The sequence below is a fragment of the Perissodus microlepis genome, chromosome 3 (assembly GCF_051167445.1).
Source record: "Perissodus microlepis isolate ML-2025 ecotype Zambia chromosome 3, ASM5116744v1, whole genome shotgun sequence".
Lineage (NCBI taxonomy): Eukaryota > Metazoa > Chordata > Actinopteri > Cichliformes > Cichlidae > Perissodus > Perissodus microlepis.
Window position 1 is genome coordinate 37,571,891 of NC_140463.1, and position 23,406 is coordinate 37,595,296.

General features: G+C 41.3%; 1 protein-coding gene across 2 annotated transcripts; it reads right to left on the minus strand.

Annotated features, from left to right (window-relative positions):
* Nucleotides 1-232: 232 nt before the first annotated feature.
* usp53a (ubiquitin specific peptidase 53a) lies at nucleotides 233-22,057 on the minus strand. Of its 2 annotated transcripts, none has more exons than XM_084924311.1 (16): nucleotides 21,914-22,057; nucleotides 21,156-21,248; nucleotides 20,821-20,955; nucleotides 18,642-18,752; nucleotides 17,717-17,799; nucleotides 17,408-17,492; nucleotides 16,764-16,910; nucleotides 15,312-15,461; nucleotides 13,236-13,404; nucleotides 12,021-12,167; nucleotides 10,592-10,729; nucleotides 7,351-8,110; nucleotides 6,459-6,526; nucleotides 2,595-2,661; nucleotides 1,769-2,490; nucleotides 233-1,676 (listed from the first exon to the last, which is right to left on the minus strand). In XM_084924311.1, exons 1-16 carry the CDS (start codon nucleotides 22,055-22,057, stop codon nucleotides 1,600-1,602), a joined length of 3,096 nt encoding a protein of 1,031 aa, XP_084780437.1. In that variant the 3' UTR covers nucleotides 233-1,599. The 2 variants fall into 2 exon arrangements, with proteins under 2 accessions (XP_084780437.1, XP_084780436.1); XM_084924310.1 differs by having other exon boundaries at nucleotides 1,769-2,493.
* Between the last annotated feature and the right edge of the window lie 1,349 nt (nucleotides 22,058-23,406).

Here is a 23,406-nt window from a genome sequence, read left to right on the forward strand (position 1 = left end):
AAAATCATAAAAATGTATATTTGTAGTTGGGTAGCTGTTATATGATATGAAAAGGTGCATTCAAGACACACGACTGCAGGTGGCAGCAAAACCCCACATTTCCCACCAGCTGCCCATGCTCCAGTCAAAAGGCAACATTTATCATCATGGAGAGTTTATTTGGATAATTTGATTTCTCCATATATCCCTGTTCTAAGCTTTGCTCCCCCGAAAGCAAGAGCTGACACGAAGATATGGTTAAATAGAGCTGTTTATTTGACAACTGTTCAATAAAAATAAAACGCTACAAAAATTCTTTAAAATCAAATTGTACAAACCATGGCTTCGATTTAATCTCGCCTCAACACAGAAAAATACAAAAGGCACTGTGTATTAGTCTGCTGTATATATATATATATAAAACATCTGAACCAAAAACAGTAAACCAGTGAAAGTCACAACACATTATTAGTAACTCCCTTCATAAAAAAAAAAAAAAAAAAAAAAAAAGCAAAAGCCACCTGATCACCAGATGACACAATTAAATCATCTCGTGTCCTCCAAGTGCAGACGTGCTGCTCACAGAAGCTGTCGAAGAATCAAGTGACCAAAAACCAAAGAAATTATTCTTCTAAAGAGAAAAATAACAGAACCAAGGAGTGTGAAAAGCAAAACAGTGCAAAGACATACATATATTTTTTTAAGGAAAAGAAAATTCCGTAAAGATGATGGGATATGTGCAGGTGTCAATGAGGAGTAAGGATCTGACGCAGGCTTCTACCAACAGGCAATCAATTTAACACACTGACCCATCACCTTTTAAACCCACTCTAACACCCCTCGGTCACTCTTGAACAGTTATTTTGGTATACCAAACCTCTCACGAGTGTCTGACAGAGGCAGAGAAGGAAGAAAGTCCTACGCTGGTTATTTGCATAAGTTCACGCGCAAACAAGGACCCGAGTCTGTTGGCTTTACGGATTGTGCAAAGATGTCTCATCAGTCAAAACCTAATGTGGATGTCGTGGAGATTCACATTCATACGGATCCTTGGGATCCATTTTTTAAGTCGTGCCAAAAGCATATCTAGAGATTTCTGACCACAACTGGAACCTCTCCTTCTAAAACCCCCTGACAGGCAGGTATAGCTGACAGAATTGGGGCAGACACCTCAGTCATAACACTGAAAAGAGAATAGTTAAACAAATAAGGGCATTCCACAGGATGTGCAGGAAGAGTGCGACTAGGAGGCATAAACAAAGAAAGAAATCACTTCATCTGCTGTTTAGTAAGTTGGTTTTACGTGACACATTCTTTACCTTCCCAACTCCTCTGCGTCCACAAATCCAGCAAAATATTTTTAGGCATAATTCTGTTTGTACCTTTCTGCTGTGCAAATTCACTGTTCAAAGCTTTTTAGTAGCTAGAAAGCTAATTAAAGACACCTGACATTTTTTTTTTTTTAGTACAATCTCTTTGGCATCCAGTTTCATGTCCAACTAGCTGTTATGACAAGTACAAGAGAAAATACCTCTCCACATACGAGTCAATCTGTAGCAGTCGCAGTGCTTAACAATTCCTGTTGGCATCCAGCCATCAGAATCATTCAGTCCATAAAAATCATAGGAAACCATGCTCATCAAGACCCTTCGGAGTAACTGGATTCCACTTCGCAAAAGTCTTAGGAGTGGAAATGCCTGGAAAAACAAAAGCCAGAGAATCAGTCAGAGATTTAAACCAAACAGGTGCATGTGAGGTCTTAATAAAAGTGCGCTGTGCTTTTGCATACCTGATTCTGTTCTGCTTTTGGAAGGTTCTAGTGTTTGAACATCTGTCAAAGGGTGCCCCCTCCCTTCGACATCGCTCTCCCCTGATGACGTATGGTCCTGTGCTCTCACATACAAGGCAGGCCTCTTGTGGTATTTGGCCCGGTAAGTGTCTGTCATACAGTTATCCACTGAAAAGTAAGTGGTGGGAAGAACTCGATCTGTCAGAGTTTGAGAGTCTGTACCATCATCGTGTCTGGACTTTGGACTGGGTAACCTCTCGTCGCTCTCGCTGGCCGACAGATCGTTCCTCTCCTGGTCTGACGACCCCGACTTGGAGCTGGCATCTGATGAAAGCCTGTGCTCGGCAGGCGTCTCGATCCACCGCCGGAGGCTTGTGTGCGAGTGGGGAGACGAGCCATTTTTAGGTTCGCTTCGGGAGCTAACCCGCTCTGGCACCTCTGGTGGTAAGGAGTGGATGCCAGATGGGTCGGTGCGACTGTTGCCAAAAGTCTTGAGAGGTAAAGGTAGGGGAAAGCTGTGAGACAGAGAGTCTGCAGGGCCAGAGCCATTCTCTTCAAGCTCCGAAAACTGTCCAGCAAGGTCATCTGAGCTGTTCCACTCAGAGCTGCTGGTCTTTGCTAAGTAGGGAGGCACAGGGCTGCTGTCCGCATTCTTCTCTCGCTCGTCGTCCAGGCCATTGTTGTTTTCCAAGATCCCGGGTGTGTATCGGAAGGCTCTTCTTCTGCTTGAGCGCAAAAACAGAAACATTTATATTTCACTTAAACTTGTGAAAAGTCAAGTGAAGCATTTCGCTAACAATGTGCACTTCTGAATAACCTTTTTTACCTTTGTAACAGCTGATCAGACAACATGTTGGACTCTTGGAGTTCAGGAGATTTTCTCCCTGGTTCATCTACACAAAAAAATAAATTTTCATCAGTATTTTATAACACAAGACCCTAATTTTGTAAAGTTATCACAAACAGATGGTCCAAAATAAGAGCCAGGTAGCATCTGTCACGGGTTTCCATTTGAATATTGCTACAATATCTACTTTATTTTTTTCCTGTCTCTCTCCTGCAGAGACATGTTATCTAACAGGGGTCATGGTAAGGCCTTTTGCCTGGTGCTGCGAGAGGAAGTATCAAAGCAGCTAGTCTGGCAGAGCGCCCTCAAGGCCCCAGTGTACCACTCTGACTGTCTGATCCAGCCAAAGAACATGGGCCCTCAAAGGGAATCTGGGTTCATATCCAGGCCTGTTAAGTTCGAGCCAACAGTCCTAATAAAACAATAAGGACCTTGATTGAACTCTAACTGGTTCATAAGTTCAGTCTAAAAACTAATGAATACAACAACAGAGGAAAGTAACAGTCTTTTAACCTATAGGCCAAACATATCCCAGTGAGATGAGCTGGAGTTATGCTGCTAGTACTTGGGGCTGATGGTTGATTTTAGCCATGAGATCAGCACAAACACATGTTTAGAAGCAGGTCCCTGCACGGGGTCGGGTGTGGAGCTTTGCCAAGTTAGCTGGGCGTGTGTGATTTACTTGGCCTGCGCCAGACAACAGCTGACTAACAGGACAAGGAAGGGAGTGAGCGGCTGAGGACCATCTGTGATGTGTCAGCATACCCCCTCACCCCCACCCCCCACCGCTCTCTCAAAGCATTAGTGGCTAAATCCTTTGTGCTGGCATGCAATTACGCCGGGGTCAGACTCCAGACTTTACATCCCCTCCACAACACTATTGCGTTTTTAAGCCGCTAAGTCCATGCGACAATTCACAATTTGATGCTGCTGCTGATCTGTGATGTTGGCAAGCAACCGTAACAATATCAGTCTTGATAACAAAAAGGGATGCAGTTGACGATGATTTTCTCTGTAGAAAATCCCCTCTCCGTCTTTAACGTCACGTGCAACAATGCAGAGGGAAAGCTTGAACTTTAGCACTTAGCTGGTAAAACCTCCAGGTTCTGTGATTGATCTAATAACATTTCCAATTTTTCAACATAAACTTGAAAGTATGAATTAAAGTGCTTAAAAATGTGAACACCACAAAGAATTACATTGAGAAAGCATGAGAAAAAAATCAGTTTAAAAGAAAAGAAAAGGAGCTTTGAAAGTTGAAAACATTTAAACGAGGGTCATCAAGAACTGATCTGGTATCATTTTAATTTGTTGAAGTTTCGTTGACCTTTTTTGACTATTACAAAAAATAGAAAATAAATAGCACACAATGTAGCTTTAAGGCAGTCAAGTCAGGATTCCAGCCTTGTGTTGTCTGATGTACTTAAAACATCTGGAACATCAATCAGAAGTGCATGCAGGTTTGCAAGTTTCCAAGGAGGGAAACTGAACAAGAAATATCACATAAGTGAATCACAAAAAGTCTGAAAATTTTCAGACATCACTTGGGAAATGGCACGGCTTTTTTATGTTTCAGTGTAGCATGGCACAGCAGTAGGTCAAAAGCCGTGGCGTACATGTGTACTCATTAGCATCAATAAGCCAAGCAACTGGCTCTTAACGTGCTACATCATGGACACAAATAAACAGCTATAAAAGATGCATGCAAACTTGACTTTTGGCAACTATGATGATGATGGTCATGTACAAACAGCTGTAACAGCTTCAAAAGTGTATTTCTGTAGATAACTAGTGAGGTCTGAAGAAGCCAGTAAAGGAAAAGTGAGACAAACGCATCAGGTTCAAGTGTCCGTCCAATATGCTGGCAGGCGGGCAGGACGTACAATTTCACAGCGTGTCAAAAGTTCTGTCATTAAGGTGGCAAAAAAGGCCCCGACTTGAATCTCTTTCCTAGTGCAACAAGCCATCAGAAGAACGAATATCTGCGGTAAAAATGTCAACTATGCTCCTCACAACTACCCTCCCACACGAATGTGCTTTCCGAAAGGATTTTAGTCTTTAATGGACTAGTGGAACCTGCTCAGGCTTCTCTGAAACTGCAGCTCACGCCAGACTACCACCACTGAACTCGTGCCAAATTGACTCTGGACACATTTACTGCGGCTTGTCAATACAATTTGCAGGCAGCCAGGCGTAAATATCCCATACTGATTTCAAAAATAGCTACCAGAGAAGAGTCCTCAAAGGCCCTTTCAGGGTTTTTTTGTTCTGTTTGTTTTTTTTAAACAAGGTTGAGCTTTGACAGTTCACAAAGCAACATTTCAAGACATTTGTGAACTACAACGCAGCTGTGGGTACTTTTAAAATATAACCAGGCCCTGTGAAACATTACAAACAAAAGAGAGGAAGAAGGATGTGTGAATGCAGCTTGATACAGATAGAATCATAATTCCTTAACAGCCTGAATGAATAAATGAGAGGATCAATGAGTGCTTGTCCTAAAATTACTAGCAATAACTAAACTAAACTAAAGCAACACTACAGTTTGTTTGTTTGTTTTTTACATTTTGCCAGATTAAAAACTGTATGCCACAGTAGTCTTTGCCAGGGCTTCAGTCACATGAATCTCTCTGCATGTGCTGATGCTCACAGACAAAAACAAGACCGGCGATGCTTCTGTTTCTCAATTTGCCACACTTGTGTTGTAGCTATATTTAACTCGGCAATGAACCTCAGATCGTACCTGCATTTTCTTTTGGGAACTTGAAATAACTGCAGAGCTGTAAAACTGCATTTTATTTGAGCGGTGTTTGAATACCACCTTCTGACAGGTCCAGTCGTGGCATTTTCTGTCTGGCTGGGCACAGCTGGGTGGCCCCAACAAGCTCACTCATCTCCCCCTCCAATTCAGGATTAACTCAGGGTGTTTCCATTGAGGGAATTAGCAAGGCATTTTTCATTTATAGTTTCTTTCGCTCCTTTTGCAGTGCTGATAGTGTGCATCAGCAAGCACATGCTAGATAAAGAATGTCAAGGGTGTCCAGGAGACAAGCCACCTAGTGCTATTCGTGTCACCTTATCTCCCTCCCATCCTACCTAGAGGATACTGGTAGGATGGGAGAAATACTGCAACTTCGCAACATGACTCATAGTTAAGACTCATCGTTTCTTTTTCCTTTTAAAACAGAAGTTCTGAGCTCTAAACCCGATTTTCACCCCAGATTTTGCATCCCAGTGAATCTAAAAGTTATTGTACTTCCTGCAGAAAGAAAGCATTATTCACCGCAGTTAACAGTTGAAAAGGTCCTTGAGGTTTTTTTTTCCCTCCCCCCTACCATTTTCCATTTGTTCTTCTATTCACTGAAGGACAGCCAATTAAATAAAATTAAACTGAGCCTGGCTAGTATTTTTCCACACCAAAATAACAGTGTTAAAGGTACAAAGCTTGTTCCCCACACGGGCTCATTCTTCCTTTGAGCTCATGTAATTTCACTAGGTGCTGCATAACATAAACTTTACTCAGGAAAAAAAGGTCAGGGCCAGTCAGTCTGGAACCAGAGCGCACACTTCCATACAGTATCCCTTCAATCAGGCTGTGACCTTAACACGTCTGATAGAACAATAAATCAAGGAAACTGCAGCATACTATCTTAATGTTTCAGCTCCTTACAACACATGGAAGTCTACTGGGGAGAGGAAGTATCTTCAGTATCAGAGCCTTTGTCAGAAACTGATGCTTTCATCTATTCCCTCTAATGTGTGATGAAAAATGTACACACATCTGGAGATATACTTGAGTAACGGCAAAATACTAATTTTTCGCTTAAAGCAATAGTTACTTACTAATGGAAATTGTTGAGTACAGCACGTCAGTCTTCAATTCATCACTTCTTCTCCGAGGAAAGTTATCCCTAAAACACAAAAAATATAGTTATTATTTGGTTTTTTTAAAAGAGCCACGAGCTCAGAGCAGATAAAGGTGGATAACAACGACTTTAGTTAGAATCTGAGTGCATAGTTGCATCTCCAAAGAGAGGCAGTAGTATGATTTGCATCCCAGTATGAACCCAGACATCTTATTGTAATATCCTTGTTTTTCTTTTGTGTTCCTTGACATACAACAGCAAAAGTATTATGCTTTTATCTCCTCTAAGATCCATAAGATGTAGTAGAGAATAACAATAATACAATAAAAATCACAATTTCACAGTTTTAGTGGCTTCAAGCTTTAACCCAAACCAGTCACAAAAACATCTTAAATCATATTGAAGAATTAATAATTAAAGAGACTCTTTACTAGCGTACTGTCAACAGATATGCTTAAATAATGCACCGGCTTTTGAAGAAGTCAGCTATCTGAGGCTGCCCCTGCTGAGTACAGGAGTTGTCAGCTATATGGGATCATTATCTACAAACAAGCCCTGAACTACAAATACAACAAATGACAGCCCAGCAAAATAGGATTTGTGCATCTGCCTTGTGTGCATTTATTGTTAAATGAGACCTGCTATTCTTAGATCAGTTTGTTTGTAATGTTTTATTATTTAGAAATGGCAGCACTTCCGAGACTCGAGTCCTTAAATGAGTAGGCCACGAGATGACAAAGCGCCTCTATGATGCTGTCGTCATGCAGGAAATATTGTGTCAGCTTTTTTTTCCCTCTGCATCATGCTTTGCAGTGCAGAGTTTTGGTGCATCTGGGTGATATAAACCCAAGTGGAAGGATCTGTTTTACCTCATCAGATGCAGCTCAGGTATGGGCCGGAGGTCCTTGGAAGAAATGTTCTCTACAACGGGCGAGTCGAGATTAGCTGAGCCATTGCTCAGTCTGTCACTGCTCTCATATCCAGATTCAGTTCTCTGAATCTTCCAGTTGTCACTGCGCACTTTAAGAGTTGCTGAGCCCTTTGCTCTGTCCTTGTCAGTGTGGCCCCCGCGGCTGTCCGAGTCCAGAGAGCTTCGGCTGCCACCTATTTCGTGCTTCTGCTCGTCCTCGTAGATGGTCATCAGGCTCTTTGGCTTACGTTCTTCCCGGCCTCCCCACAGATAATCTCGATCACGTGAGGGCGACTGACTATTGGGTCTCGTCTGGGGGCTGTGCTGCCTTCGTTCGTGACTTACATTCCCGCTACTTAATACGCTGTCTACATTTAGCGCTTCCCGCATTGGCTTCCAAGCTCGACCGGGCCTGCTGCGGCCGTTCCCTATATTTCCAGAAAGCCCTCTGGAGTCTTGGCTGCTGTCTGTATCGTATCCATTTGAGATCTGATCTAGTCTCCGCCTGTTATGACGACTAGTTACAATGGGCACATCAGGTAGCACTTGGTGCCTTAAACGAGAATTTTCATTGGAAGACCGGCCCCCAAGCTGCGGTGTTCGCTCAGTCCGAGTGGGACCTTTTCCTTGGCTGCTGTACAGTCGAGTCTCCAGGTACTGCTTGAAGCCATTCTCTGGAGGTGAAGCTGAGCGGGAGTAGGTCCTGTCGTGACCTGGGTCTGAGAGAGAGAGAGCGAGAAAAAAAAAATCATGCAAGAGCTTAAACTAATATATCTGTAGAGGATATTTATTAGAATTTTTTCGACTGGCATGTTGCAGGAACGATATTACAAAAGGAAAGTGTCATAAATCTCATTGCAAAAGGTAAAAATTGACTTAAACTGGCACTTCCACACAATAAGACAGGGCTGTGTTAAGAAAACAGCAGGCTGGGTGGAGAGTGAAGGAAGGGCATGATGACAATGGAGTTTCTGACATTTATGTCTGCAGCAGGCAGGAAAGTGTAAATTACAACCACAAGGAGTCGATTTTCTTCCATGCTGTGTGCACAGAGGGCAGCCAGCTCATGCACAGACATCCATGCAGATATCGATGTCACCGGTGTGTTCCTACATAGAGTCTGGCCCATAAAGTTTTGGACAATGATACATTTTTTTTTATAAATTTGCATCTTTATATATCTACAGAACACTTTCAGCCAATCAAGACTGAACTCCACCGTCACTGACTTTCAATTTGGATTCAAGTGGTTCCACCAAGTATTGCATTAACTGTTTAGGAATTACAATCATTTTTGTAAACAGTCCCCTAGTACCTCTATCAAGAAGGTTATTTTTGTTTAGGTTTTTTTTTTAAGCATTGGCGTACTTCCTATCATTCTGGCTGTAAACTTGACAGCTCAAAAAGTTTAGAATAAATTTTGAGAAAACATTTTAGGGGTGTCGAGTGGAGTCATGTTAATAATCCATTAAAATTTGGCTTCATCCATTAAGGTCTTCAAGGCCAACATAATTTATTGGTCGAAAATGGACAAAAAATCTTACAACTCAGAAACTATGAATCCTACAAGTGTGCGTTGTATTGTTAACATATGCAAAGATCTTTATACAAATTTAAAAGATGTGACTTTGGACCTCTGGCCTGTCCTTCAAGGGCAATAGTGCTGTATGTTTCTTACTGTTATTGTTTGCATTAACATATAGACATATGGGAATTCTAAATGCCACATTATTTTGGACCTTAGACCACTTCTTCAAGGTCAGGTAGGGTCAAACTTTCATTAAATGTCATTAAAATGGAAATCATACTGATATATGTGGATTCTAAATATCACATTTAGTTTGAATCCAAATATCATGTCACTTTGACCTTTAACATCACTTTTATATATCACATTTGTTTTTCTTTCAAGTTGATCCCAAATGTGTTTTTACTGTACTTTTAAAAAGAACACAAAAAAGAAAATAAGTATATACAAAATACAATACTATTACCTTAAAATTAAATGCTGCCCAGAGAGTGAGCAGCCTTTCCTTTCACAACGTTGATACTTAAGTCTTCTCCTACATTTTTAAGCAAAATCTGGTACTTTTTACATAAAACAAAAATTATTGTCATGCAAATTTAGATTGCAAGGATCATCTGTTAAATGCATTCGCCTAACCTAAAGCTGGCAGCTAAAGGCTCCCTGCCTTGTACTGGAGTCATCATCTAAATGACGGGGTAAACCTGATCCGTGTTTGAGCGTACAAAAATGAAATTTTATTCTTCACATAAAACTGTCATTCTTGGGAATAAGCCTGCAAGAGATGGAGTCCCCTGCTTTGGATTTTGCTGACTGTGTGGCACAGTTAAATCACTTTAAACAGAGCTGTCTACATTTTTGCTCACATATACACCACGATACTGGCCTGTTTTAAAAATTTCTGCTACCACCTCAATAATGTCAAATGTACACATGACTGTGAATCATTTTGGGAGAAGGGCAAGATGTTTAAATCTATACGGTTGTGGAAAAATTCCTCAGGCTACTGAGGAAGTTGATTGAGCTTTTCCTGTTTCGTATCGTCAAGAGTCTGAGAATGAACTATGATACGGTTAATTTATACGTCTTAGATTAACCGTAGTGTCACCTCTAGAATCGCCATTCATCACAACAATGACACTAGGCTGCCTTAACCTGGTGCATTTATTCATAAAGGGATGCAAGCTCTGTGCTAACACAGGCTACCGCTGTTGTCATGGAGGATTTGGTGTATTATATTGTGCTTGATAATCCCCCCCACACTGACTCTTAATGAAAGCAATGATATGCTGAAGGAGTATTAAAGTAACCTATATTAATCAGCATACTCATTAAGGCACACTGACTTAATTTGGGAGAAAAGTTTGTGCAGAAATACATTTTGCAATCAAATTTAAACCTTAGAATAAAAAAATTAAAAAATAAAAATCAGCATTTGTTGCTCTTTGGTTTGATCTGCTTAGTTTCTGGTGTATTTAATAATATTGGTGAAGACTACAGGACTACAGGGATCAAGGCAGGCACCAACAGACGTCAGCACCTAATCCCCTTTCTAACACATTGCTCCCAAACAGAGGGTGATATAAGGGAGGGGGAAGGCTGGGCTTTTATAAAGCAACACCTGGCAATTCTGTGTATGTGCAGTTTTGCAGTCTGTTTGTATAGAGCAACCCACCTCTGTAGCGTGACTCCACCCTGTGTTGACCAGTCCTATCAGGCTCTCTTCGGGGTGAATGCGCCCTACGCATCTCTCCTGCTTTCTGGGCAACTTCTCGAGAAATCTCCCTAAGGCGGCTCTTGTGATTGCTTTTCACTAAGAAACAAGAAAAGACAAGAAAGGTATTTGAGACATTTTTTCCCCCTCACTGTGTGACGAGGTTATATAGCCAGCAATTGAATAACGCTGACCCTTAAAAGAAATAAAAATAAAGTAGCGACGGGGCATTTGCTGAATCAGGTGGAGATTCCCACCATTAAAGTATTTTTATCCCCGTGTACATAGATACATCTATCACCGCTACATCCTTTTCCTTGTCGCTCTTCGTCCCCGGCACCCCCGAGGCACTGAGCAGCTGCTGAGTGTGTAGACACAGGCGAACTTTACGGCACATTGCTGTGCTGATGGGAGAGGAAAGGCAGCGGGGAGGAAACACGGCCAAGCAGAGGCTCGCGCTGCATCTCTGGCCCCACATTTTCTTTAAAGCAACGATTGGTCGTGGTACTGGAATAATGCTGTTATAGCCATGTGAGATTTTAAAAGGAAGCGAGCGAGGACGAGATGGCAGCTCAGAAAAACAGAACAAAAAAGAAACAAAACATTCATATCATTCCAGATTTTTTATTTGTTTAATAAAAAGAAAAGAAAAGAAAAGCGGCGGATGTTTTTGAGATTCCACACATTCCGTAAAGCAGGAAGTGTAGCAGTTTAACCACACGATGAATCAGTTTGATAAATTTGACTCTGCTACTCCTTAAAACTGCAGCAGCTGCTGACATTTCATTGTCTTGCAGCATCCCCTCCCATAGTGATCTGTTCAAGGACACGAACAACTTCATACCAGCAGAATGTACAAGGATATCAAAGAAGACGCCGTTAAATCGCATAAATAACTCCTCTTCTCAATTCACTCTCCCCTCTGCTTGCAATTAAGCATGTGCATAATGACCTCTCTCTCTCTCCTCACTAAGGGTCTCTAATCCCTTCTGTATTACTAGCATGGCCAGATTTAGTTTCGGAGCAAAGACATTTAATTATCTCTTCCGCTAGCTGCTGTTCCAGATCTGTGCTTGTCAGCACTCTCCGAGGACAAAATATTTATGAATTAAGGAGTCTTTTCAAGGCTGAAAAACTGCCACACAACATGACTCACCTCTCTGTTTGCTTCCCTTCTTATTCACATCAAAACACCATAAACTAGGTTTACACAGGTTACATAGCAAAGTGTAGCAGTTTGTAGCAGGTTGGTTTACACTGCTAATAATTTGATTTAATTTGTAATAGAGGCAAAAATTAAATAAAAAAAAAGTTAAGTTCTTACACAATCAGGACAATTTGTTCAACCACCAAGCTGCTTAATCCCTCCATATTCATTTCCCCCCTTTACCTGTTCCCCGTCCTCCACTGGTCTGAGTGCTGCCCCTGCTGAGGATTGAAGGGGTCTTCTTGAAAAGATCCTGGCCCAGCAGAGCATTCAGGTTCTCTCTGGTGAGGTCCAGTTTTCTGGGGGAGACTGAAACTTGGGACTCAGTGCCTAGAAAGAAAGGAAAAATGTTTTAAAGGTAAGGCCATACATGTAGGCGTATCCTTCCCATGAAAAAAAAAAATCCTGTTGAGTGAAGATCAATAAAAAAAAACGAATTTTACCTGAAACTACAACACAGAATTCAATTACAAGATCCACACTGTGTACTACTTCTTGATTTTTGGAGGATGATCCAGTTTAGTCGGGCACCCTGTCAGCTCTGACGGACAGTGAGCGCTTGCCACAGCCTGGACCTGGGGCACAGCCAGCGTGGAGGGCTGGAGGAGGGTCTTTAAAAGGGATAAAAACCTCCCCAACCACACAAATCCAGGGATATGTAATCCCAACAGGAGAGATGTTCAGCTGTTCACATCAGCAGCGGCAAAGGCAAACAGTGCATTTGATTTGGGACGTTGTTTTCCTTATTCCCCCCCCCCCCGACTACTGATTTAAATTTTACATTTTAATTTTGTTACTTTAATGTACTCGGAGGGAGTATGGAAATTTTTCAACTAAACAGCCGGCTGTGTGAGAATTTTAAGTAGTAAAAAAAATAAAACAAAATACATTTCCATGAAAGATTTAGTGCTCAACTCAAGCTAAAGGCAAATAAGTGGACAGAAGATAAATAAGCCACACTTCAAACCCCACACCAAACATTCACCTCAAACTTGAGACTACATTTGCATTTCAAAACAAACCACTCGGAAAACTTTGGCTACACTTTGTCATTCGACCAGGCAGTAGTAGTAACATTCAGATTTTCTTTTTCCTCCAACACTGCACTAAAAAGACAGGCATCTGCACCAATCAGCTTCACTTTAATGGCTGCTTGTTTTTTTTTTTTAATGGTGGGACATTATAATCAAATGGGGCATTTGGGATGTGACACATAATGAATGCTGAGAAAAAGACAGTTGGAATATCAAAGAGAAACACACAGGGGAGTTTGGATGGTGTCATTTCCACAAAAAGACACTCAATCAACAACATCATCACACCTGATATAAAACTGCTATGACGAGGCTTTTAAATGCCAGCATTATGACCTCTGAGGTTATTTTTAAAACATCGTACCTTGCGCTTCTCCATTAACGGGGTTCTTGCTGTGGGACTGGCTGCTGTTTTGTTTTGAGGCATCTTCTGTGGCGATAGCGCTCCCATTTTGATTGGCATAAAAAAGAAGAAGAGGCTGGAAGTGACCTTTGATACATTTACTGACGACATCTTTCCACCGGGAGCCGATCTGCACCAGGAAACAAAGAAGAAAAGAAGAAAAAAGCAGGGTCAATTAACACATTTTAGCATACTGTATAATACTATACCTTCATGTGTGATAGCACAAAGTGAACCAACATGCATTCAAGGGTATCCATCAAAGGATTTGACTGTTTTTTAAAATATATATATATATATAAACTTCACAAGCAACTTCGGACTATGTGTGACAAAATGGGGTTTGGCTTTAATTTGCAGGTGAATATAACACACTAAGGCCAAAGCACACAATCACATTAGCAAAGCTGTGTAAGGTGCGCGTCTCTCCACAAAGGTACCACAAAGGCAGGCTGCAGGCTGCAGGCTAACAGATGCTTCTGTGCTCCTTAATTAAGCAAATGACGGGGGTAGAGGGAGGGGGGAGAAAGAGAAAGCAGGCGTGGAAGAGATGGCAAAACAAGGTAAAGAGCAACCAATTCAAAGGAACACAGACAGAGGGAAAAAGGATTTTGACTTGGGGAATGTGCACATATACAATATAGAGGAGGAAGACAAGCCGTGATTAACAAAGCATGTTAGATCAAAGCAAAACAGAGACACATCTGTGTTATTTTTGGATCCTCTTTTCAATGTTGAGGCACAACATTTATTATCTGAAAGGGCCAAAGGCATGTTAAGGGTTAAGACTCTTGGCCAAATCTGCCTTTCTGTTACAGCTTTTTCTCTTAAAGTCTATTTTTTGCCCTCCGGTTTTCAGAAAATCTTTAAATGAATGCTAAAGCAGATATATCTGTCAGCTTCAAAACAATCTCCAACCTCTTCAGCTAAAACCAGTAAAGCTTTATTTGTTGCTAATGTTACATATCATTTACCACTAGTGCATTAACATCTGCCATGTTAATGCAAGTGTCTTTAAGCTACCCATGACCCACCATCCGATCAGAACAGCTAGTGAGTTACTGCACTTAGGATTTTGTGCAATTTTATTTCATGCAATGGAAACACAGTAATTGGGCTACACTGCAGCAGTCATTAAGGGGCTGGGACTTGGGGAGTCACAGAAACACTGGCAAGTTTCATTCCAGGTATGGACTTGGCAGGCACAGAGTACTCTAGCTCCTCCATCTCAGTTGGGAGGGGTTGCACACGCAGCACAAGCTGCTGATGGATTGACACAGAGCCAGCCGGCCGCTGCACCACAGTCCCCGTGAAAATTGTGATGATGTGAGACAGAAGGCATGCTTGCATGTACACACCATGAAAATAAATCCAACATTAACGGGAAAAAACAACTAAAGGATCATAGGATTCAAAAGTGAGTGTGCGCAAACAAACTAGCAGAACACAGACACACAAAACCCACTTCCTACATCATGCACACTACACATTGTAACGCAGCATTGTCACATCTCCTTAAACTTTACCCAGCTTCATAAAAAAAATAAAAACGTCTTTATTAGCTATCTGTGCTTTACTACTGCAGTGCTCTGTGACTACAGAGTAGAGTGTTTGCAGTAGAAATCAGGCAGGAAGTTGGGAGTTTGGCTGACTCCTCACTGCCATAAAGGCTCATCAAACCAGAGGCTCATGAAGCGCAATCAATGTGGTCCTTATTGGACGATAAAAAGTCTTTGTAACAGAGATAAGAGACTGAACATTCGGTCTCGTCTGTAGCAGCTTCTGCTTATCTGTTCAGTGATAACATGAATCCCAAACTCTGATTTTTTTCTTCTTTAGAAAAAGCGTGCACTAATTCTATTCTAACATCTAAAAATACCACAAGGAAGGGAAAAAAAAAGACTTTTCATATGTGTGCTGTACAACTTTCTTGCTATTATAATAAATATATTTCTTATTTTGACATGTGACTCATTTAACATGACCCTTTGTCAGTCACCAGACTAATAGCTTGAGCACTAGTGCACGCTCTCTCACCTCTTTAACTGTTGCGTCATCAAAGAAGACCCATTTGGCAGATTTGGTGTGGAAGGTGAAGGCACAGTAGTGACGGCTGGAGTAGCAGATCATTCCCACGAGCATCAGCTCTCCCTTTTTGGCATGCTCATCTGTCACCCTGTAGAAGAGCTGTGTATACACACACACACACACAAATGCATCAATTACACAGTTAAATCACCACCAAAGTAAGTTGGAAGGCAGCTAAATGATGCAGAGAGCTAGCAGCGTCAGTTACTCCATTTGTTTACAGATTAAGGTCTATGGGAATGAACTAGCATTGATTCGGTAATCAGTACAAGTAAAGGCAGGTTTGAATCACTGCAGTGGCAGCATATCTTTCCATCCTGGCTACAGGGGTAACCTAGTACTATGCTGTGTTATTTTCAAATGATACAAAGTGTGACTTGTTTGTCCCTCCCATGATTCTTGTACAGCCAGTTCTCCGTCTCTCACTCACTCACACAAACAATGGAATTCAAAGCAAATGATGGTGGCAGTAAGCTCCCTTTTAACGCCCAATAAAGTCACATGAAATGTGACTCCCCAATGAATAAAAGCCTTTGTGGCACAGTAGCGGGTGGGTGAGACTGAAAATTCTTCCCATGTCCTAATTTTGTCTGAGTCGTAAAACGAGTGGCTGAAACGCTTCAATCCAAAATAAAAAGATAAATAAATAAATCAAAGTTATGTAAGGTGTAATTCGTATGAGCACGTCCTCAAATCAACTCCACTGATCGACTCTGGCTTGTGGAACTCATCCACGTGTGTTGGATGTAAACACTAACAAGCACATATTAAGTAATGTGTCACTATAGTTTATGTTTACTGTGAACATGGCTGAAAATGATCTATGTACATAAACAGAAAGCAGACTTTTATGAGAAAAAAAGACAATATCACTCCAGCTGTGCATACTTGTGATTAAAAATATATGAATATAAATTAAAAAAAACAAAAACAAAGTTGTGCTGAACCCCCCCCGTCTCAGTGGTATCCATTTAGTTGACATGTTCGCTTAGGAAGGGATCCACACACACACACACACACACACACACACACACACACACACACACACACACAAAGATGAGAGGAGGGGCTTTTTGACAAGCTGACCAAGGTCAGCAGGGGCTTTTTGATCAGTGGCATGGGCCAACTGGGCATTGGGAGTTGACGGCTTACGCAACTACCCCGATTTACAGAGAAATAAATCCCTACTTTATTTCCCACATATGTTGAATTGCACAAAAAAAAAAAAAAACCCCAACAACATCAAAACAGTAGGGCAAGAGGCACTGCTTGTGTAACAGTTGTTTAAATAATAATTCACAAATATACTGACACATTCAATAAAATCTCTGAATACTCAGATGAATCCAATAAAACGTCATAATATGTAGGATATAGAAACTAATGCATGAGATTGCTCACCGAGGAAAGATTGAGAACAGGCCCTAGTGAGCGGATAACATCCTCAGTGAGGTCCGACTGGTCGGAGTCCCACACAAAGCCTATGGTGACAATTTCTGGGGAGTTCATGAGGACTCGTCTGATCCTGATCTTCTGGCCACAGTTGCTCTGGCAAAAAGAGAGAGAGACACATAGATAAAGACAACAAAAACAAGTTCAGCTGGTTAGAAAGTAGCCTACGACCAGAAAAAAGCCCCCAAGAAAATGTACTAATAGGAAAGAGTGCCCTTAAATCACACATTTTACTGAAAAAAAATGATTAATTTTGCTGATTAAATCAGGCAAGATAAGATTTTTTTGTACTAGAAGGTTTGTAATTTAAATGCTATCGAGTTACACGCAACCAGTTTGAGCCAAAGAATCATGGCATCTGGCCAAATGTGTCAAACGATGCTAAGACTGAATAATGTTGACATTTTAGCTTTCTTATAATCTTTCTCACACTTCAGTAATGGCCAATTTATGAAATATGATATATACTGGGTGTACTAAGTAGCACCGAGGCCAGTCAACAAAGTTGATGTTTTCCAGATTGCTCTTTCACGCAACATCAATGTCATTTTTGGGTGTAAATGCTTCAGTAAAACTCTGGAAGGGTCACTTACTGGACAGTTACGAAGGTCCCCGATCGTACTCGCTGCTTTTAACACGTCCCCAAAAGACTCATCTCTCCGCTGAGGCGTCTGTTGACTGAGAAAGAAGGCAGTGTAAACAGCACATTGTCAGCAGAAGTATAGGAAAGAACAAGCAGAGACAAATAAAGATAAGGCACGCTCAGAGACAAACACACTTTTGAAATGCCGCAGTCAGCAAAAGAAATCAGAGTTCTGACCTTGTGATAATTGAAAGAGAGTGTGGAGCAAGACAAATGACAAAAGGGTGCTAAAGGAGGTTACATACTGTCTTTGGCTTACCAGAGTGCGGTGGTGGAGACATAATGCACCAGCTCTGTAAACGGCAGTGGGTCAGAAGATGCCCCACAGCTACGGCACACACACTGCAGAAGAGAGAGGAGAGAGTGACCAACGTGGGCGACAAACAAAAGGATAGAAGTTACCAACAAATTAACGAAATAATAAGTACACGTGTGATTTCGCAAACGTAAGCACTGAATATGACTGGTTAGCATATCAGAGAGTCACTTTCCAGAAATGGGACAAAACCAGTTCTTTGATTTTTGGCTTATTTCCCTGTGATTGCATATAAACTCCGAACTCTCCAGTATCCTTTTAAGTCAGACAACTGACATCATCAAGCGTACGATTTCAAACCTGAAGTTATCGACCTCTCTTTGAGCAAGGCAGTGGGCCTTTATAATATTTGCAGGATGGGGTGCCCTGAAGTCGAGGTGGAACCAAATCCACCGACTCTGCTCCTGAGGGATTTAGTCCAAAGGCGTATTATCTGTTAGATTCACAGATAGAACTGGTTCGGGACAGAGACAGTGATGGGCATCAGAGCCACAGGGAAGAGTCTTGTGTTTGTGTGTCTGTGTTGCGCCGAGGTGGAATTTATGTGTACTCTCCTGACCAGAAACACCCTCTATATTTCACTGGGGGTGAGCCAGTATCAAAACATGACTGATTGGATTTCTATTGTCTCAGACACTGATTAATACCTGTGTGCGCATGTCGCTTAATCCTAACACTGTCTAGTGTGTCTGGCTTGTCCACTCAACACAGTAGAGACTGTGCAAACAAAGATTAAACAAACTAAAACACACACACAAAGTGAAGACACAAAATTAATATAACCAGCTCGTGCTTAGATAAGCCAGAATAAACACGCAAGCTTCCAGGGAATATAATATTTATTATTACTTCCTAGCTTCTTACTGACCTGTTCATAAAGTGACATGGCGAACTTCTGATGTGTGATGCAAGAGTTTGAAGTGCAGGCATCTGTCTCCTCAGGCACAATGTGCAGGTGGATCCTCTCCAGTATGTTTTCCTGTGACAGGACAGGAAAACTGTCAGGTATTCCACACAGCCTATAGTTTCTCTCCAATTCAGCGATTTCCAAGACAAAGATTGCAGTGTAATAAAATACACGACCCACATTATACAGAGACTTCAATTTTAGCAGTCGTGTTGTAAACCTTGCAGCAGAAGGAGCACGTTAAAAGAAGAAGCTCCACTCCGTTTTAGCTCCTTCCTGGTTCTAACGCTTGTGAGTTTATGAAATATTAAGGCTGTGAGGTAGGCCTGCAAAGGTTACAGGCTATACTTCACAGGCTGTTAATCTGACACTAGCCAACTCCTCACATAAATTCTCTGCCAGCACACTGCTGCCAATGCTTTAGAGAGAAAACGCTCAAGGGCAAAGATCTGCGCGGTATTAAGAAATGGTACGTCCACATGAGACAAAGAAAACTTTGGAATTTCAGTTTAACAATCCCTCTTCAGAAAAAGCAGGGACATGATTTAAAACGTAGATAAAATCTGCAGATCGTTTAAATGATGTAAAGCAGTCAAATGCAAAACATCAAACATTGTAACTATGAAAACATGAAAATATTTTGAATAAGATACCAACGGTTCAGACAGAGCATCATATCTTTTAACAACACCCTGTACATGTTTGGGAACTAAGGAGAGCAACTGCTGTAGCAGATGAAAGCCAAGAAAAAAAAAAGAAAAACCAAGAGGGGGGTTTTGCATTTTGGCTTGACACTGGCTTTAAGCTTCTAAAGAGTTCAGGGCCTCCTTTCTCTTTCCGTTTCATAACGTACCAAATATTTTTAATGGGAACATGTTTGGCCTCAAGACAAGCCACTCTATTAACCAGACTCTTTTACCACTAGAAAAAGCACAAGTGGTGGTTTTTGTGCTGCTGAAATAAGTTAACGAGACTCTGAGAAAGACGTCTGGATGGCAGCATGTTACATTTCGTTAGCGTGTGCACTGATGTCCCCGTGTGATCACAGATGCTGACTAACCCTGAACCACGTGCTGATAATAAGCCCAACAATCCTTCTTTTTAATCCTCATAATGCATCCATAAAAATATTTTTAAATTAGAGAAATTTATTGGAATTCTCAAAAACTTTTAATTGCTTACACAAAAGTGGACAGACTCCTTTACATATCTACTTCTGTAAGTGTCTCTGGGATCCCCCCCTCGGCCAGACAACTTCGTAGTTAGTTGAAATACAAAACAGCAGGTAGAACATCTTGTAACGGAATAGTTTGCCAACTATTTTTCAGACAACTGCCCATGTGCCATTTTTTCTTAACTATTCATATAGTTTATATGGTTTTCTACATAACACCTCATCATGTGGTAGGTTGATCTGTAACTTATAGGAGAAGCAAAGTGACATAAATCACACTTGTACAGCCCAATGTGCACGAGTACACTCATCCCCCCGGTTGTATTCGCGAAAAGTTAGATTCCCTCTTTTGTTTATCCATTGCTGTGTAATTGCACTTCCTAAATAGATAAACAACCGTTGCGTGGGGAGGGGAACAAAAAAAAAAATCAGGATACATCTGTGCCATTTTGGTGTACAGTTTACAGGCACAAGATATCAACATTGTAAGAGAAAAAATTCACTAACCAAACGTGATTGACAAAGTAAAACTTTTTTTTTTTAAACAAATTAAAAGCAGGGTAACAGGACCTTTCCTTTTTGGCTGGAGTCATAATAAAACTGGGACAAAAATAATTAGACTAGTTGAAAATATTTTTTTAAAGTGGTAAAAGAGCAGAAAAACTGAAAGAAATATGCTAGAACGATAAAGACCATATGAAAGTGATTCTTCAAAAGCTCATGTGCCATACTATGGCAGCAGATAAAAAAAGCAGTTCAAACACAACTCTGGTACTTATATAAGCTGTCATGATGATATTCAGCGCCAATGTGGCTGGGGTTGATGGGAGGGGAAGGGAGGGACAGAAGCTGTTTCAGTGACCTCGCCGAACAGTTTCATGGCAGTGCTTCGCTTGAGCTGTGCGGCAGGATAACACACAAACATACACGAATCCCTCCCGCCATAGTGTTGCCACAGGAACTTACAAAGCACTCTGCGGCATCATCCATGAAGCCCAGCTGGAAGCGCTGCTCGTCCTTAAAGGTCTCCGCCAAGGCGTGACGCAGGTTGTCAGAGGGCAGGGCTCGCTCCCGACTGTGCTGGAACTGGGTGAAAATACCCTGAAGAAGAGAGCAAGAACTTGTTTACACCCTGACAACGGCATATTGTGTTTACAGAAAGCATTTGTGTCACATTTACCGCTCAATGCACAGTCTGAATATGAGAGCAGGCGCTCTACACATTCATGCTGACAAACAGGAACTGCACGGTTACTTTAAAGTGTCAGCTCTTATTAAGTAGGCTTATGATCGCATCTTACCTTTAATGCACAAAAAATGCACGACTCTCCCAGACAGAAGTGTCCAGGCAGCTGCCTCAAGCTGCGTCTGAAGATGTCCAGATGCCATAGTACCTACACAAGGGATAGAGCAGAAGCTCATGAGGCTCTTACTTACAAGATAAAGCAGTCAAGCAAACACATTAATATGCACTTCAAATATATAGATTTTCTGTACCAATCTGCCTATTTACAAAATAATCATTAAGAAAAGATTCACATTTTTCCCCCATTATGAAACTTAACATCTTTTTAGTTGCTCATAACATGCAGGCATGTTACAATAATAAACGCTCCAAGGTCATAACAACGAGGAGTGGGTGAGAGAACAACTCCCTCACAGAAACAAAGCCGAAAGTAACGATCATCTTCGACCAGCTCATCGGTTGTCTCACCCACCCTCTGAGTAAGACCGTCCGATGCTGACCTCACTGCGCGTCGGCTGATATAATGAACTAACTCACCAGCCAGTACCCCACAAGAAAAAAAAACTAACCATCCAGAATGAATAAATAGCTGGGAAGCTCTGACAAATACAGACAGTGACTAAGCTTTGCAATTTCTAAATAAATGATGGTTATTTTTTCAAGAGGGTGGAACACGTTCCCAGAGGGGGGCTGCAATAAATAAAGTTATACAAGCAGCAAATAAATTGAAGAAGTTTGGAGGACCGGTTAGAAGCAGTGACTGCCATTTTTGTGCAGTTTTTACATAAAAATGTTCATGAGGTGTCAACAAACCTGCACAGCACTGTTGAGGAAACAGCTGTTCTGGCCAGGCTCGTTGAGCAGTCCTTTGGTGGGGGCCAGAGACAGCATGCTCCCCGGCTGGTAGGATTTCCCCAGATTGCCCCCTGGCTTCCTGAAGAACTTGACCCATGCCATTGGTTAGTAGGGTTGCCTTAGTACAGGTGAAATAGTCAGATGACACGGTGGGTGGATGCTTAGATCAGATCCCCGGAGCCCTGAAGAAGCAGCTGTCCAACAGTCTGAAGCTAAGTTATTCCACAAGCTGCAGCGGCTGCTCGGCTATACATGGGAGTCCAGTCTATGTCTGCAGCTCAAGGAGAAGGTCCTTATATCGTGCCAATTACTTAAAAATCTTCTGTATTAAAAATTGAAAAATAAACACACACGTGCGCGCGAACGCACACATACACACAAAAAAGAAATATTACAATCCAACTCTTCTTTTTGGCCGACCTTTGTTAACCAGTGATCTAATATGATGCATTCTCAACACGAAGGGACGCATTTCAAACATCTTGTGCTGTTTGTGGTCAAAACTTCTTAACAGCTTCAGAACAAATTATTGACACCTATAAGAAAATCCTGCCACATGGTCCTGGCGACTCTTCGCTTGTTCCCGCTCAGAAGTTCACACGTCGAAAGGTTAGACAGCAAACACGACTGGGCTGTGTAAGAAAAAAACAAAAAGAGAACTAGATTTAAAAACATGTTAACAGCTAATGTGGTTTGCTGCTTTTTATCCATTATGCCTTGCTGCTTTAACATACATTTAACACTACTGCACTGGATGAGTGATTCAAAACAATACCACAGGAAGTCACATGTGAAATTTCAGTCGTGTACTTCCAAATTGAGGTCAAACCTGACTGTTTATACATGTCAGGAAAGCTTATATATTAACTTTTACAGCCACCCTTTGCACTGGAGGCGTGTCAAACTAAAGATGGCACTAACTTAGGTTTCACATTAACATTCAGACAAATTTATTATTTCCTAAACAATACAGACAGAGAGCCAACACACACGTAGGAGTTACAGCTCACTAGGCTGCAGCCTGTATTTCATTTAAAAGGCAGAGAAAAATTAAGAATTATGAATTTTCAAATTTTCTACAGTATAGACAAAAAAAAGACACTTCAAAGAAAAAGAAAAAAGGGAGAGGCGATGGTGACAATTGTGCAAAGAGCTATCATCAGACAGGAAGGGAGCTTAGAGGAAACACTGGATTTTTTTTCCCCCTCTAATACTGACGCAGACCATCACTTCCCCAATATGTATCACTTTCACTGGAGGGGATTAACTCTTGTCAGTATCAGTTAATTGGTTAATGTTTCATCCAATTAATAATCCAACATCATATTAAACAGAAAAAAATAAGGGACCAGAATCCAAAGCAACAGATCAGTTTAATTTGCCATCTTGTTACTGGACTTTAATTAAGGTCTTCGTTTTACACGGTAATTTGAAACCAGAAAACTACTTCC

Coding starts and splice junctions, on each gene's coding strand:
- usp53a (XM_084924310.1), bottom strand. CDS start 22,057: ATGGCATGGGTCAAGTTCTTCAGGAAGCCAGGGGGCAATCTGGGGAAA. Junction 17,800..18,641: donor CCATGTCACTTTATGAACAG/GTCAGTAAGAAG, acceptor TCTCTTCTGCAG/TGTGTGTGCCGTAGCTGTGG. Junction 17,493..17,716: donor GTCTCCACCACCGCACTCTG/GTAAGCCAAAGA, acceptor CTTCTTTCTCAG/TCAACAGACGCCTCAGCGGA.